The sequence below is a fragment of the Gymnoscopelus microlampas genome (genome assembly GCF_963454915.1).
Source record: "Gymnoscopelus microlampas genome assembly, chromosome: 22".
Classification (NCBI taxonomy): Eukaryota; Metazoa; Chordata; class Actinopteri; order Myctophiformes; family Myctophidae; genus Gymnoscopelus; species Gymnoscopelus microlampas.
In genome coordinates this window covers 12,970,686-12,988,082 of record NC_139959.1, presented here as the reverse complement: position 1 = coordinate 12,988,082, position 17,397 = coordinate 12,970,686, and the positions used below count along the sequence as shown (strand labels likewise).

The 17,397-nt window shown below is 42.3% G+C and overlaps 1 protein-coding gene across 1 annotated transcript in view; it reads left to right on the top strand.

Annotated features, from left to right (window-relative positions):
* cfap44 (cilia and flagella associated protein 44) overlaps positions 1–16,450 on the top strand; it is a gene marked incomplete at its 5' end in the record, with an annotated part of 28,580 nt that extends 12,130 nt beyond the window's left edge. Inside the window, 13 exon segments of the mRNA XM_084048766.1 lie at positions 102–279; positions 745–986; positions 1,624–1,858; positions 2,896–3,102; positions 6,457–6,649; positions 6,760–6,876; positions 7,455–7,585; positions 8,994–9,110; positions 9,862–10,057; positions 13,274–13,434; positions 14,540–14,674; positions 16,140–16,304; positions 16,306–16,450. Of these exon segments, the coding sequence (XP_083904892.1) occupies positions 102–279; positions 745–986; positions 1,624–1,858; positions 2,896–3,102; positions 6,457–6,649; positions 6,760–6,876; positions 7,455–7,585; positions 8,994–9,110; positions 9,862–10,057; positions 13,274–13,434; positions 14,540–14,674; positions 16,140–16,304; positions 16,306–16,407 (2,179 nt within the window). The 3' untranslated portion in view covers positions 16,408–16,450.
* Between the last annotated feature and the right edge of the window lie 947 nt (positions 16,451–17,397).

The window sequence follows — 17,397 nt, the reverse complement described above, 5'->3', positions numbered from 1 at the left end:
AGACCCCATGAAAAAACACTCCTATCCTATCCTGTAATAATTGTTACATGACAAAAGCACAACATAGAAATTCACAAAAACATAAAATGACTGTGCTCCAGTTATGCAGCAAAGCCAAATGAGAACAGCGAGGATCCGAAAGATGTGCTAGCTATCCACCACGCCACGGAGAACATGGGAGATCTGAAACTGAAGACAGCCAAGGATTTCACCGTCCCAGAACACCTGAGGGTGAATGCGGAGAAGAAGAAAGCAGAACTGGTGGCGCTGGAGGAAAAGGTACAAACATACTCACACCAGCATCTTGTCAGCATTTAAAAAGTTATGTATTGAAGGAGAATTGTATTTGAGAATCTAATGTGAAAGAATTGTTAGAGTGAAATTCAGCCACGGGTTAATGTTTTCTGCACCAGCACCCACGTATCTTACACAATCTTTGTCACATTAACCACTTAAACCTTCTAGACACAATAAACTGGATCTGAGTTGGCTCTGTACTTGGACCTGACCGCTTTCTTCCGTCTACACCAAATCTCTTCACCAAAAATAGTCACAACTCGTCACATTGTAGCTTGTAGATCTGCTATGTCTGGCTAATGTTACCGCCAGAAAATGGATACTGGGGTTCAAGTGGTAGAATAATAACATGATACATACCAACCGTAATATAATGTCTCAGGATCGTTTTATTGCATTTATCTGTTTTACGTATGTATGACGTACAACCCACCAATCCGTTACCAGATCCACGAGAAGAAGACGGAGATGAATGCACGTATCGTGGCACTGCGGGACGCTAAAATCAGCCTCATATCTCGCCTGCGCTCTCGGGCCCGACGGCTCCAGCGAATTCAGCAGCGCCTGGCACCTAATCTACACCGCCCCCCGCCTCTACTGCCCCGCCTGCTGCCAGAGGAGACGCCTGAGAGGAGGCTCCGTCCCAGCCGCACCGCCCTGGAGCGATACGGAGCCCTGCTGGCTCAGAGGTACACACACAACTATAAACCCTTCACACTTTTAACACTTAAAGCCCTACACCGTTGCAGAAAATAGCCGAACTACAAGCTCACAATGTTCGTGAACGTTCAGCAAACATTCAATCTTCAAAGCTCACAATGCGTTGCATGCCACACGTTGTGAGCTTGCAGATCGAATGTTTGCCTATCTTTGCTGAATGTCCGCCTATTATGACATAATAGGGACACGAGCATTCATGTGGTCAAACAGGGCGGGGGGTATTGATAGATGATAAACCAGTCCATTAGTCTACTAGTCAGTGGTTAACATTCAAGTTAATAAGCTCATATGACCTTGCACTAGAGGTACTGTAGGTATGGAACAACTTTTGGTGAAATTGAAAATGTGTCTCATAGACATACAATGCACTAGTTATACAATTTATTTGAAATTCTAAAACAGCTATGAACATAGAACAACATCATAACATAGTTTTCTGGTCTCATATTCATAATAACATGCATATAGAATTAGTGCTCTTTCTGGTGCATGAACGCACTCTCATTTCTTTCATGTAACTAACTGTAATCTTTGGCAAATGTTCAATTTGTAATCATGGAATGCCTTGTAATATGAAGTCTGTGTGTTGTGTTCTATATCAAATAGGTCTCACACTGAGAGCCAGGATGAGGGGGGGCGGTCTCTGCTTGAACAGCTGGAAAAAGAGAGGGAAGGAGATGAAGAGGAGGACGAGGAGGAAGATGACTGTTCTAGTACGTCTCTGAGCGGAGACGTGGAGGTGACGGCGGGAGGAGGAGTGGAGCTGACGGAGGTGGAGGAGGAGGTGTTGATGGAGGAGGAGATAACGCTGATGTATGAGCAGGATTCAGTGCTGGAGCAGGTCTGTGTGTGGCTGACTGAATGGAAGAAAGAGAATATGAAAGAAAGAAGCATTCATTCATTCATTAATTGATTGATTATGTATTAGTTTCTCCTCTCTTCCTGACCTCTGACATGCCTAACAACGCAGATTTGCGCATGTGACGGGACCCGCGTTCTCCCACCACTGTGCGCCACAGCAGTGTTGTCGAGTATGCTTATTATAAGCGACGTTGGGCTTGTTTTTCTGAAAAGTCACTCGTAAATATTGGTGGTGGCGTTTTATTTTATACGTTGGCTATTCAAAAATAGCAGATGTACAAGCTCGCAGCGCTTCTTTGATTTTTTATTTAATCTTGAAAATGTTAATAATTTAGCTTCTTTTTTTTTACACAAATCATCTCTTCTGGGGGTCCCCTAGGCCATTGGTTCTCAAAGTGGGGTACGGGGACCCCCAGGGGTACTTCAGGTGGTTCCAGGGGGTCACCAGCTAAATGATGGATAGGAACCAAATGAACCCTTATGGTTCTGTAACTCTGAGAGTGTACAAATGGAACCAAATGGACCCGTTAGGGTCCATTTGGTTCCATTTGTACACTCTCAGAGTTAAATTAACATTGATTTTATAATGTAAATTCGGGTCCCAGATGTATAAATGCCATTAAATGGGGGTCTGTAGCCCTAATGCATGTCAAACTGGGGGTCCTTGAAATTAAAATGGTTGAGAATCACTGCTAGAGAGCCATAAAAACCTTCTCTTATTGGGGTCCCTGGCTTATCTTTTCAAATGGGGGTCCGTGGGGTATTAAGTGTCAATTTGGGGGTCCTTGACATGAAAAAGTTTGAGAACCACTGCCCTAGGCTAGGGGTCCCCTCGCACAAAACATTTTCAGATGGTGGGTCCGCGGCCATATCAATTTGGGGGTCCGCGGCACAAAAAAAAACGTTTGAGAAACCACTGGCCTAGTTGCTTCTAACTGGGCTTGTTCCTGTAGATCTGACCTGGCCGATTGTTTTTCTCTCGCTACAAACCTGGCAACACTGTGCGTTGCGCGGCAGATGGAGACCTGGGTGTGGCGGTTCGATGCGGAGCTGCAGCTGCTGCGTCACCACAAGCTGCTCCTGGACGGCCGGCTGAAGCTGGCCGACCTGCAGCACATCGCCCTGTACCAGGAGCTGCTGCTCCTCTGCCGCCTGGAGAGGAGCGAGAACAGCCTGCAGGAGGTGCTCAACGCACGCATGAAGAAGGAGGAGAGCGACATCAGGGTAAATATACTCGTCTTTGGATGATAGTATTTTTGTCTATTTATATCAGTGGTTCTCAAACTTTTTCATGTCAAGGACCCCCAAATTGACACTTATTAGCCTGCGGACCCCCATTTGAAAAGATATGCCAGGGACCCCCATAAGAGATTGTTTTTTATGGCTCTAGCAGTGATTCTCAACCATTTTAATTTTGAGAATTTTGCAGTTTGACCTGCATTAGGGCTACGGACCCCCTTTTAATGGCATTTCTATCACTTGGACTGCAATTTCTATTGTAAAATCTATGTCAATTTAACTCTGAGAGTGTACAAATGGAACCAAATGGACCCGTTAGGGTCCATTTGGTTCCATTTGTACACTCTCAGAGTTACAGACCCATAGGGTCCATTTGGTTCCTATAAATCATTTAGCTTGAGAACCAATAACTTTGAGAACCAATGATTTATATATGTCTTGATGAATTGAATACACAGGACCACAATGGAAACAAGCCCTCAGGGCTTTTTTTGTGTTTTTAGCATTATTATATCACTGTACCTCTGTATGTTTTGCAAACTGTTAAAATAAAGTATTCAATCAATCAAAGGGGTGCGTGCGTGCGTGCGTGTCAGTAGTAGAAAGTAACTGTACTTTAGTACAGTTTTGAGGTATTTTAATCTACTTTAGTATTTCAAATGTTTTCATACTTTTCTTTCTTTCTTTCTTTTTCCTTTATTTATTCAGTGAAACCCATTGAGAGCAAGCTCTCTTTTTCAAGGACGCCCTGATAACAAACATTTGAATCACATTACAATGTCACAACTAATTTAACAATAAAGCAAAAAAGAAAAGCAGAAGCATAAAACAACATTAAAATAATCACAAAAGGCGGTGAATCAGACAATACAGTGAGGACAAATGTCTTTTACTTCTACTCCACTTCAAATATTGTACTTCACTACAATTATTTGTTAAGTTACTTTGTAGATGTAGATTAATATTACAAAACATACAGTACATTAATCACTTACCGGTAAGCCATATTTTACACTTTAGCTATGCGAAAATAGCTGATCTACAAGCTCACAACGCACCGCGATGCGTACTATTTAAGTACATTTTGATGCCAATACTTTTTTACTCTTACTCAAGTAATTTTTTTATACACTTTTATAAAAACAATACTTGTAACATATCAATCAATCAATCAATCAATCAATCAATCAATCAATCAATCAATCAATCAATCAATCAATCAATCAAAGTTTATTTATATAGCTCATTTCAATGTGCTTCACAGAATAGGTTTAAAAATAAAGATGAAAAAAACTGGAGGATAACAGCAAAATAGAAAAGAAAACATTTAGAATAAAACTAGGAAATACAAGAAAATAAACAACAACAATAAAAACAAAGCAAAAAAAAAAATATATATATAGAAAGCTGGATTGATGCAGACACCTAGGTAAAAGCAATACTAAAAAGGTGTGTCTTTCTTTTAAAAATGTCAACTGATTCGGTGACCCGCAGGGCCTCCTGCAGGCTGTTATAGAGGCTAGGACCTAAAAGCCGCAAAGTATTTCTACATTGTGGTATTGGTACTTTTACTTAAGTAAAAAAATCTGAGTACTTATTTTAGTGTGTGTGTGTGTGTGTGTGTGTGTGTGTGTGTGTGTGTGTGTGTGTGTGTGTGTGTGTGTGTGTGTGTGTGTGTGTGTGTGTGCGTGCGTGCGTGCGTGCGTGCGTGCGTGCGTGCGTGCGTGCGTGCGTGCGTGTGTGCGTGCGTGTGCGCTGTGTGTGTGGAGGCTTTTCATTGAGCTCCACGGCTAGGTTGCACCAACAAGGATTAAATTAATCTAGGATTAGGGGTAATCAAAATTGAGTAAATCTGGGATTAAAATAAGTCAATCTGGGTTTAAAAATAATCATAGCTGTGTTGCACCGCTTCAACGTAAACACAGAGTGATACCATAGCTATTTTACATAACTGGTAAGAGATTATTGCTCATACTGTATACACAAATAACAACTGTCAGTTTTAACGTAATCCCATTGTAAATTGGAGTTTAAGGTTTTCTGAGCAGCAGGATTATACAGTATTTAAAGGTAGAGTGATAATCTTTTTGCAGAAAGGTTTATTGTTATAAAGTTAAAGTCATTGCTATAAAGTGTGGGTTGCCAATTTTAGCCAAACAGGAGAGAGTACCCATTCATCAGCTTAAATGTTACAGTGTCCAATTGTGTCTGCTCACTTTGTGTCATCACTTCCATCATCACTTCCAATATGACTTGTTTATACTGTATCCTGCATGAGTTCTCTTCTGTTTGAAGAGAGGCTTAAATGTAATCCTGCTTTGTTTTAAACCAAGTATAAAGTTTGGTGCAACCAAATGTATTCATAAAACATGACATAACATCACATCATAACAGTTTAAAACATATTCTTGTTGCCGTCCACTCTACACAGCATGTTTATATTTCAGGATTATATTAGTGCTATATTCCACCCCTGCTAAACTGCAGTTTACTGTTCGCCTAATTCAGTGGTTCTCAGCGTGTGTTCCTTGAGGGGGTTCCAAATGGACCCTTACAGGTTGGGGGTCCTTGAAATTCAAAAATCACACCCAGTGTGAAGAGAGTGGTGCCTTTGAAAGTGTAACTGGTTTCATCCTTGTGTTGCAATCAGCAACAATATGTTGTCATGTGACACGTGACAACATATTGTCACATGTCACGTGAAGCTTGACCAATCAGCCGTGCTCAAACATACGGACGGACGGACATACGGACGGACGGACATACGGACGGACGGACATACGGACACACGGACAAAGTCAAATGTAGGAGTGGTTGGCACCACTCAAAAGTTTGAGAACCTCAGACCTAATTGACTCCTTCACAGAGGGTCATTAATGCGACGCATTGTGAGCTTGTAGATCGGCTATTTTCAAATAGCCTAGGTATGAAATAGGGCTAAAGTGGTTAATGTATGTTTTAAAATGTAATAATTGATACCTGCAAAGTTACTTGTAACTAAAGTTTTCAAATAATTGTAGTGGAGTAAAAGTACAATATTTGGCTCTGAGATGTAGTGGAGTAGAAGTAAGAGTTTAGACAATTGGAAATACTCCAGTAAAGTAAAAGTACCTGCAAATTGTGCTTGAGTAAATGTACTGAGTTACTTTCCACCACTGTGTAATGGTCATTTAAGGCTAGCTCTTCAAGTGTTCGTCTACTCATTTTGTATGAGTAAAAATAGAATTTTGACAAAAATGCCACAAAACCAGCATGGCGATGATGACCCCCTGCTCCTTCATCATAAATGTCACTAACCCCCCCCCCCCCCCCCTCCCCTCCCCTCCCCTCCCACTCCAGTCTAAACTGGAGGAATGCAACAAGCAGCTGGATCTGAAGAGGAGAAACGTGGCCAAGCTGCAGGAGAGAGAGAAGGCCATGATGGCTGCCTTCCAGGCCATGCTGGGGGAAACCAAGTGTGCCGACCTCCTGACCAAAGTGTTCCGGAAGAAGATGAAACGAGTCAAGAAGAAGGAAAAGGCCAGAGATGAAGGTCAGTGGGGGGGAGGAGAGTGTCCACACATGATCAGCATGCACGCGTATTAGCTCATGGTGTTCTGCTGTTCCATGAATTCAGTTGCGTGTGCGTGTGTGTGACAACAGAGGAAGAGGACGGTGGTGATGATGAATCTGATGAAGAAGGGGAGTGGGACGGCGATGCAGATTACAGCGGTTCAGAGAGCAGCGGAGCACAGCTGGATGACAGTGTCTGCCCTCCAGGTCATTATGTTACATTATATTATATTATATTACATGACATTACATTACAATACATTACGTTGAATTAAGGTAGGGTAAGTGATATTTTTTTAGTGTGCGGTAAGTGTTATATAGCTCTATATTCTGATTCTGAGTACTCATTGCTCTAGAGCGTTTGTTCAGTAACTGCAGTCTCCTTGTCTCTTCAGCTCTTTAGTGAACAGAACATTTATGTTATCCAATCAGGAGAGAGAACTCGCTCAGGATACAGGATAAACAAGTGAAATTAAAAGCGATGACACAAAGAAATGAGCAGACCTTCTGGTAGACCTTGTATTGTGAATTGTACTTCCATCTACTGTTTCTCATGTCTCACTAAATAAAGTACATCAATCAATCAATCAATCAGACACAATTGGAACTCGAACACTATAAAATTGATGATGATAAATCATCAATTTTTTGATGATTCACACACACACACACACACACACGCGCGCGTGTGCGTGTGTGTGTGTGTGTGTGTGTGTGTGTGTGTGTGTGTGTGTGTGTGTGTGTGCGTGCGTGCGCGTGTATGTGTGTGTGCGTGTGTGTCTCAGACTGTGATCCTGAGCTGTTTGAGAAGACATTGCGTCTACGAGAACATCGTGTGGACCTGGAGGAGCTGCAGGCGGAGGAGAAGAGGAGTGCAGAGGCCCTGAAGAAAGAGTGTGACTCCCTCCTTAAGAAGGTACAGTAACACTCCTCCTCCTCCTCCTCCTCTCGCCCCTCAACACCTTCCAGAGTTCAATGTGCGTCTGTGTGCTGCTTCTCTAAAGCAGTGGTTCTCAATCTGTTCAGGCCGTGACCCCCCAAAATAATCATAATTGAACTGGGGACCCCCCACCCTGACAAGCACTTGGAATGTAGGAGTTGAGGCATTGAACTTTGTTTGACTCGGTTCCACAATTTACTGAAGCAGTGGTTCTCAAAGTGGTGTCCGGGGACCCATGGATTAAAGTTCTCAGTCACCATGACTGATTTCAGTCATTTGGATCCCATAGAAGCCGGCATGTCTTCTATGGAAGCATGTTGCGCAGCAAAAATAGCCTATCTACAAGCTCTCAATGCGTCTGCGACGCATTGAGAGCTTGTAGAATAGGCTATTTTTGATTATTTTGAAAGATTAGAGCATTTGAAGTGGTCAGACTAGCAATATGTTCAGAAGCATATTACATAAAACCCTAATATCTCAGATATTTCATAAAAGCAAAGGCTAAAGCCTCATTCTGTGATTTTTTTCAAGGCAGAAACAATATTACTAAAACCTTATTTTACATAATGTGTTCATTGTTTAGGAAACAGCGCTACTGTGGGGGGCTCCTTTCACACTGTTTCACACATTTTATAATAGGACTTGGCCATACACATTTTTTTCAGTTCGTGAGATTTTATTTTGCTTTAATCCATGGGGGACCCTCCAGGGGTCCTCGAGGGGGTTCCACGGCGTGCCCAGCAAAATGAGTTAATATAGCATCAAAATCTGTTTAGCCACTTTAACCCTATACTGTATACAAATCTTGTAGGGGTTCCCTGGCACAACATATTTTCAAATGGGGTTCCACGGCCAAATGCATATTTATTTAACCCATTAAGACCTGGAACTGTCATTTTTAGATTTGAGCTAAAAAGCATTATTTTACACTTTGGGCTATTCAAAAATAGTAGCAGATCTACAAGCTCAAAGCACGGCACTCGGTGCCGCGCTTTGAGCTTGTAGATCTGCTATTTTTGAAAATGTGTGCAAATCTTTGAATATATATATTTTTAAAGCGAACATTTTACATATACATATACATATAATGTTGGGGGTCCTTGACATGAAAAAGATTGAGCACCACTGATATAGAAACATCATTTTTTAAGAATACTGTTGAGATTTAGGAGACATGTAGAATCGGCTTCAGGTCTCAATGGGTTCATTGGGGGTCCTGTGCGTGTGTGTGTGTGTGTGTGTGTGTGTGTGTGTGTGTGTGTGTGTGTGTGTGTGTGTGTGTGTGTGTGTGTGTGTGTGTGTGTGTGTGTGTGTGTGTGTGTGTGCGTGTGCGTGTGTGTGCGTGCGCGTGTGCATGTGACTGGCTGGCTGGCTGGTCGTGCAGGAGAAAGTGGTGCAGAGCAGTCTGAAGGCAGCAGAGGGCGAACTGGAGCTGTTCAACAGGGAGAAGCAGCAGAAGCTCAATGAACTGGATGTGGTGGTTCCTCTCAGACTGCACCAGGTACCACAACCCACACCTATATGTCTGTCTGGATAATGAGATAATTAAGATGGATGGATGGGGCCCGGTCCCGCGTCGCGGGTTCGATCCCGACGAACTTTGCTGCGTGTCTGTCCCCGTCTCTCTCTCTGCTTCTTTCCTGTCCATCTTCACTTAAAGAATAAAGGCAGAAAAGCCCCCCCAAAAAATAGATAGATAGATAGATAGATAGATAGATCTAGATGGGTGGATGGAAAGGCGTGCAGTCCTTTGGCTCTCTATCCATCACTTCTATCCACCTCTATCTAGGCCTGTCACAATTATTACACAATTCTTTATAATATTTTTAAAGTGTACTGTATTTTATTATTGAATATGTCAGTCATTTCTTTGTATGTTTAAGTTATTTGTCATATCTGCCCTTTGCAATTTCTGTTTACAAAGCCTGAAAGCAAAGAGAAATGTAGTTTTTATTTATGTTTTCCAATGGTCAATGCCAACAACACAATTAAAGTCGTCACAATTTCATGAAAGTGACAGCACAACGCGTTTTGAGCTTGTAGATCGTCTATTTTCAAATAGCCGAAGTATCTAGGGCTGAAGTGGTTAATGTATGTTTTGTAATAATCAAAATCAACAAAGTAACTAGTGACTAAAGCAACATTTTAAATACTCCAGTAAAGTAAAAAAAAATACCTCAAAATTGTAGTACATTACAGTACTTGAGTAAATGTACTTTGTTACTTTCCACCACTGTCATCCTTCCCTTCAGATTGTGAGTGACGGCATGCTTCCGTCAGACCTGTCTTCTGCCTTGGTTCTGAACACGGCCACGCTGTCCAGGCTCCACGGGCGCATCAAGGAGCTGCATGTGGAGAACAGCAAACAGGGGGATCTGTACCGCCAGGCCCGCAAGCAGCACGTCCAGCTCATCCACGACCGCAGGGACATGGAGTCCAAGATCCACGGTCAGCCTCAGCCTGGCCCAGAGCCACAGCCCACAGAAATGCGGAAGATAGGGGGCAAATGTTGAATGTTAGGCGGGATTAATAATGATTTTTGAACACGAGTTTAAGTAGATGGAAAATTCCAAGATGTCAGCCATCCAGAGCCACAAGAATGCGGTGAAAGGGCAATTATGAGGATCAGTGTTGATTTTGATTTCCGGCAGGCCGGGGGGTCGGAGATGTTTTGGCCTCATCAGTGTGTGTGTGTCTCTGTCTGTCTGTCTGTTTGTCTGTGTGTCTGTGTGTCTGTGTGTGTGTCTGTCTGTGTGTGTCTGTGCACAGCTAATCTCGCAAACCACAGGACGAGGTATCTTCAAATGGGCATAAAAGGGACACAGAAAGACAGACGGGTATAACGGGTACTTTTGACAGGTACAACGGGTATACAAACGGGTGAGGCATACGTTCCCAACTTGCATTGTTCCCTAATTGCATCGTCCCCGAGTATGCCGGTGCCCATTGTACTTACTTACTTACTTATTCGTATTGCTCCTTTTCATGGAGCATAGGCCGTTGACTACAGTCCGCCAGAGTCCTTTATACCCTGGGCCTTCTTTTCCAGCTGTTTCCATGTCAGGCCACACTGCTTGATGTCTGTCTCTCAAGGTCCATGCGCCAGGTGTTCTTTGGCCTGCCTCTCTTTCTTGTGCCTTGGGGGTTCCATCCAAGGCCTTGCCGCGTGATGCTGGTATTGGGCTTTTGGAGCGTGTGGCCGATCCATCTCCACCGTCTCCTCTTAATCTCCTCTTCCACTGGTGGTAGACCCGCTCAGCAAGCCAAAAAAATCTAAAGAAAACACCAATGAGTCTGATCTGCCCCAAATCTGAATCACACATTGAGGGGCCTCTAAACAACACAAAGCCAAAAGTGATTTTACTTATATACCCATAAGGGGCGCCGCAAATGCTGCAAGTGCAAATGCCAATGTTTGCTGCAGAAACATGACTTTTGTCACCAAAGAATAAGGCACAGCAGTGGCGGCCATTTTCTGGTTCCATCGTTCCAGACCCCATTCATTTTTCCCATAGAGATTTCCAAAAAGATTTATATCAATTAATTCAAGCCTAGAATCAAGCCATCTAGGATCCTGGTGAATCATTATTATTATTGAATTGTTTTTATTGATTTTTCAACACCAACAATACATACATAGACATACATCACAAGACGGAACATAACCATACATTAACAATACCTTAAATAAATAGACAGTAATACAAATATTCAAAAATAAAACTCAAAAATAAAAACACGTCGTTCTCATACAGATTGTCACTTGCCATACAAGAGTTGTCGAATTATTAATTCACCGTCCTATACCTAAGTGTCCCCAGCCAGGAATTTTTGATCAAAATAATCCAAAAATGGCTGCCAAACCTTGTAAAATTTCTGGACAGAACCCCTGGTAGAATATTTAAGCTTCTCAAGTTTTAGATGAGCCATCACATCTCCGACCCAGCGTCGATGCAATGGAGGAATGGCTGATTTCCAATTGAACAAGATAAGGCGTCGAGCCAATAAAGAGGAGAAGGCCATAGCATCAGACTGAGCGGCAGATACTGTCACTTCACCGGGGACCACACCAAAGGAACCGCAACCAAGGGGTTAGGGCAGATCTCTTTATCACAGATAAAAGAGAAAGGTCTCAAAAACAGAAAGTTGTGATAATGATGGGGATGACCAGAACATATGGTAGAGAGTGGCTGGAGCTTGATGGCACCTGGAGCAGCAGGGACGTGCACAGATAGACTCTAGGTGGTGCTAGAGCACCTGCCCTTTGCCCTCTTGACCAGTGCCCCTTTGAAGTGCCCTTTTAAAAGTTTACAGCAGGGGGTCCGGGACCCCTAGGGGGTCCTCAGAGTTACTACAGGGGGTCCGCCAAATCTTTATGTGATATGATTTTTCTTTTTACCATAACCACTCGAAACCTAGCATCCCTTTTCTGAGGAGAACTTTAGCCAAAAATAGCAGATCTGCAAGCCCACAACGCCTTGTGGGCTTGTAGATCGGCTTGTAGATCGGATATTTTTGGCAAAGAGGTATAGGTGTAGAGGGAAAAAAGAGCAGACCAAGTAAAAAAAAATGACTTGAGCGCCTGCCCCTCAAAATGTCTGTGCACGCCACTGTGGAGAAGGTCGGGTCAACATCCGGGTAAATCTCAGCAAGTCTGCTCTTAGAGAAGTGTAACCTATGAAACACTTTGAATTGAAGTAGTCCATATCTGATGCAGACAGATGATTTATGTATTCTTTTAATTGCCAGCTGCCAAGAAATATCGGGGATTTCAAGTCCGATATCATTACACCAGGACTCCCTAATGCGGTCCAGTGATGGGGATGCCATCTCTTGAATATCGCTATATATTAAGCTCACCATCCCCTTCTGATTCGGGTCTCCCTCCAGCCATCTCATCTCCTGGTGAATCATGACCATAAAACTTTTGATTCTGTCAAACACAAATTGGGAATATTTAATTATATGATATAGTATATTTAATAAATACCCTTTGTTTTGAGGTTTAAAAAAAGATTGCACAGAATCAAACGTTTTATGGTCATGAATCACCAGGATCCTGGATGGCTTGATTCTAGGCTTGAAATAATTGATATAAATATTATTGGAAATCTCTATGGGAAGAATGAATGGGGGTCTGGAACAAATAATAAAACTGGAACAGGGCTTTCTGAATGATGTGCTGCTAGCATTTGGCTGGTAGCTACCGTTAATGAACCACTTTGATAGGGATTAATGTCTAAATTATCCTTCATCATATGGCCATGTTGCTCACCAAAGTTGGTCATGATGAGACAGTCGTATGATGAGATTTAAATTAGGCTTTAACCCAATATTTTGATGGGGGTCCGCGGCCAAATACATATCATTTTGGGGGTCCTTGACATGAAAAAGATTGAACACCACTGATATAGAAACATACGTTTTTCAGAAAACTGCTGAGATTTAGGAGACATGTAGAATCGGCTTCAGGTCTCAATGGGTTAATGTTCCTAGCTGGATTGATTTAAAATTTTAGATGGTGTGCTATGTAATCGTGTATGTGTGTGTGTGTGTGTGTGTGTGTGTGTGTGTGTGTGTGTGTGTGTGTGTGTGTGTGTGTGTGTGTGTGTGTGTGTGTGTGTGTGTGTGTGTGTGTGTGTGTGTGTGTGTGCGTGTGCGTAGAGCTGGAGGAGCGATGCCAGCAGATGATGATGATGAAGTTTGGGAAGCTGGTGGATCTGGAGGCTCTGCAGACTCTGTCAGGCAGCAGGACACTGGAGGAGATGAGGCAGGAGAGCCAACTCCGCCAGGCTGCCTACGACACACAGAGCAAGCAATGGGAGGTGCGCCCAACATCTGTGTGTGTGTGTGTGTGTGTGTGTGTGTGTGTGTGTGTGTGTGTGTGTGTGTGTGTGTGTGTGTGTGTGGGGGGTGTAAAGTAACTAAGTACATTTACTCAAGTACCTCTACTCCACTATATCTCAGAGGAAATTATTGTACTTTTACTCCACCACAATTATTTGAAAACGTTAGTTACTAGTTACTTTGTAGATTTTGATTATTATTACAAAACATACATTATAACCACTTCAGCCCTACAGTATATACATTTCGACCATTTGAAAATAGCAGATCTCCATATCTCAACATTTTATGTTTTCTTTGTGAATTATTGCCCTACTTAATCATACAACAGTGTCGCACGAACGTAGCAGGTGGGGAAAAAAACGTAGTGATCTACAATCCGTTGATCTGCTATTTCTGCTGTTTTCTGATACATTTTGAAAATGAAAGTAGTTTTTGTAAATATTGAACCCATGAAAAGTATCAACAAGAGCGGGTGATTATATAATAACTACACTGGAAATTATTTTTTCCATTTCCTGAAGAAAAAAAAACAGACAGTCAGCCAGCATTACAGCAGCACCACAGGATGCAGTCATTGATCTAAAGTGGTATTTTTTGCAGTGGGAGAAAAAGTACTCTCAATACTGCAATGTAGAAATACTCTAAAATGTCCGGAATTAATCATTTACTTGAGTAAAAGTACAAAAGTATTGCTATCAAAATGTACTTAAAGTACCAAAAGTAGAAAGTACTCATTATGCCAAATGTCCCATTTCACAAGTTTTCAAATGTATTAAAAAAATCTTTTGAAAATAGCAGATCGATAGATCGGCTATTTTCAAATGGCTGAAATGTATATAGGGCTGAAGTGGTTAATGTATGTTTTGTAATAATAATCAAAACATTTTTTTTTTACAATTAGTGGACTATAAGTATAGTATTTGCCTCTCAGATGTAGGGGAGTAGAAGTAAAAGTACTGACATTTTGGTGTACTCCAGTAAAGTAAAAAATACCTCAAAATTGTACTTAAGTACAACAGTACTTGATTAAATGTACTTAGTTACTTTACACCACTGATTTTGTGTGCATGTGTGATTCAGGTGAAGGTCATGCAGGCTCGTGAGGCTCTGATGGAGGTGACCAGGTGTAACACAGAACGTCTCCTCAGTATGAACAGCCTCCTTGACCAGAAGAACCAGCTGGAGGACAGACTCAACACCAGGCAGAAAAAGATGGTACTGTGTGTGCGCGTGTGTGTGTGTGTGTGTGTGTGTGTGTGTGTGTGTGTGTGTGTGTGTGTGTGTGTGTGTGTGTGTGTGTGTGTGTGTGTGTGTGTGTGTGTGTGTGTGTGTGTGTGTGTGTGTACGTGTGTGTGTACGTGTGTGAGTTGTGTGTTAAATGTCCATTATGTAACATTACTGAAGTTTTGGCTTTGATTGAAAGGTCTTTAAAGGAGCTCCTGTCTCATACGGAGCTACTGAGGAGTTTAGCCTGTAGTCGGACCTGCATGGCTGACGCGCTGATATTATGTTTGATCTGATACCAAACCGTTCGCTGTGTCTCAGTGTTCCAATGATACGATGCAGGCATTTCTTCATGCAAAAGGGTATATTTATTTACTTCACCGTGCAAAACAGCATCTTTTGGGGTTCCATACACTGATCAGATGAATGAATCAATATTTCATACAAACAATTCGCGCCGCGGTGATTTAAACAGGAGTAACCTGTGGTAACCTCGGCCAAAAACCATTGCCCTTCCGGGTCAAACCTCGTACCCATGACAGTGAACTTGACTTGGCTTATATAACCAACAGTGCCACCCATGGTCACATAAATCCATTTCACATGTTTCACCCATTTGGCTCTTAGTCTTAATGATGAATTGTTCCTCAATATAATGTAATTATAACTGTCACACTTAAATTTGTGAGTGTCACTGGGGGTTTAACTTGACACATCTTTTGAACTTCTTGCCTGGTTTTTGTGCATCACATTCATGGTATTTGCTCTGTATTTCTCCACTCTCTGACAATAATTCAGTGAGCGGGACTTAATTTTGTAATTTTACTGTCTTCCTCATAATTGTAAATTCTAAAACCCAGCAGTGTATTCAGTAACTGAACATGTTTGTTTGTACCATGCCTGTGAGGAAGATCGTGTGTGACAGAAACATTGCTTCTTAACTCTTTGACTGACAGAAATAAAACATAATTTGCTATGCCACTGCCAGCGATTTTCGAGTGTTTTCGCCAACCTTTGAAAAATCATATAATATTTATCTCCAGTATGATCGATCCCCTGATCGCTTTAAAAGACGTATCCGAGAATCGGGGGGAAGCAGGCCGCCGCGATCATGCATCCCATAGTTGTGGCCAGTTGAATGTAGGTTGTTTTTGCCAAAAAGCAACAGAAACAGAGAAAAAGTAACTTTTCCAAATCGAACAACAAGGAAGAGAACAGGTGTTTTTCTTTCAGTCACGTGACCGGCAGCAAAATATGCCGAGAATCTCGTCATTGGCAGTCAAAGAGTGAATAAATAACCTCAAGTACCGTGTAAGCAGGCAGTGTGCGGGTACTTTTTTATTCATAAAATCACCATCCTAAAATGTCGATGTCCTCACAAGTATAGTAGTAGTAGTAGTAGTAGTAGTGTAATACAATCGTGTGTGTGTGTGTGTGTGTGTGTCTATGTGTCCAGGTTGGCCAGTTAGAAAGCCAGCGACGCTGGGTGGAGGAAGAGGAGGCTCACAAGCTGCAGGAGTTGGTTAAAGCTCAGGCCCAGCAGGCGGAGGCGCTCAGAAGGGAGATCGTCATCCTGTCCCGTAAAGGAGGGCACATCCTGCCCCCCAGCCACGCCCCGCTGCCCCCCAGCACCCCGTCACACAGGCCAGGAGGACGTATCTTCAGGCCGGCCCATGCACAGCCCGCTGCCAGCAGCCAGGGAGCTGATTAAGGCAGGGCGTTGAAGGCCAGGAAAACACACACACACACACACACACACACACACACACACACACACACACACACACACACACACACACACACACACACACACACACACACACACACACACAAAAAGGACACTACTGTACTTTGTACAGATTGTACTGCAGTGTCCACTCGAACTCGCTCAGACTTGTACGCGCTATTAAATAACTTCAATGAAAACTTCTCAATAAACGTGATGGGTTTGGTCGATCAGCATCATTTCATTTTTCATTCTTAACCTTGTATTCTGTAACACTGTAAAAAAAAAAAAAAATACGGTGAAGTTTTAATTCAACTCATGAAATGCAGCTCAAAGTGCTTTACAGAGCAAGAATACAATTACAGTTACAACCAATATTATTTTTTCTTTGCCGATTTTAAGTAAGAGAAAGAAAGGAACTTACCAGTATGAACTTCAAATTAAAACCTGTATTGAGTAACCATACTATTCAGTGAGTCTTATTTTGAAAAGCCACTAGGACGTCTGATAGTTTCTCTGGCTACTTGTTGCTACCCTACTCGCTAGCTGGGGACATTAATGAATGGATTATGTTTTTGCATCGCTCATATTAACCTTTTTACCAACGTGAACACCATGCAATATGGAAGTACTGATCTTTCAATCATTTGTTGCAGACAGTGGTGAGTTTTACTGCGTGTTCTCTCTCTCTCTCTCTCTCTCTCTCTCTCTCTCTCTCTCTCTCTCCCTGTGTTTACTTTGCCCAGCAAAGGGTATATTTCTACTGCGTCATTATATTGCTGTTTTTGGATTGGCACGTTTGACTCTCAAGGAATCAACCTCCAGGAAGAAACTCAAAATAGTCAGTGAAGACACCATTACCCATAAAAACAGCAGCAAGGAGTCTAATGAAGTTCTATCAACCTCATAGACACATTAAAAACAGAAAAAGTGCAAAAACATGGCACCAGATCTTTAAAGGATATGATAGTATCGGTTTGTTGAATTG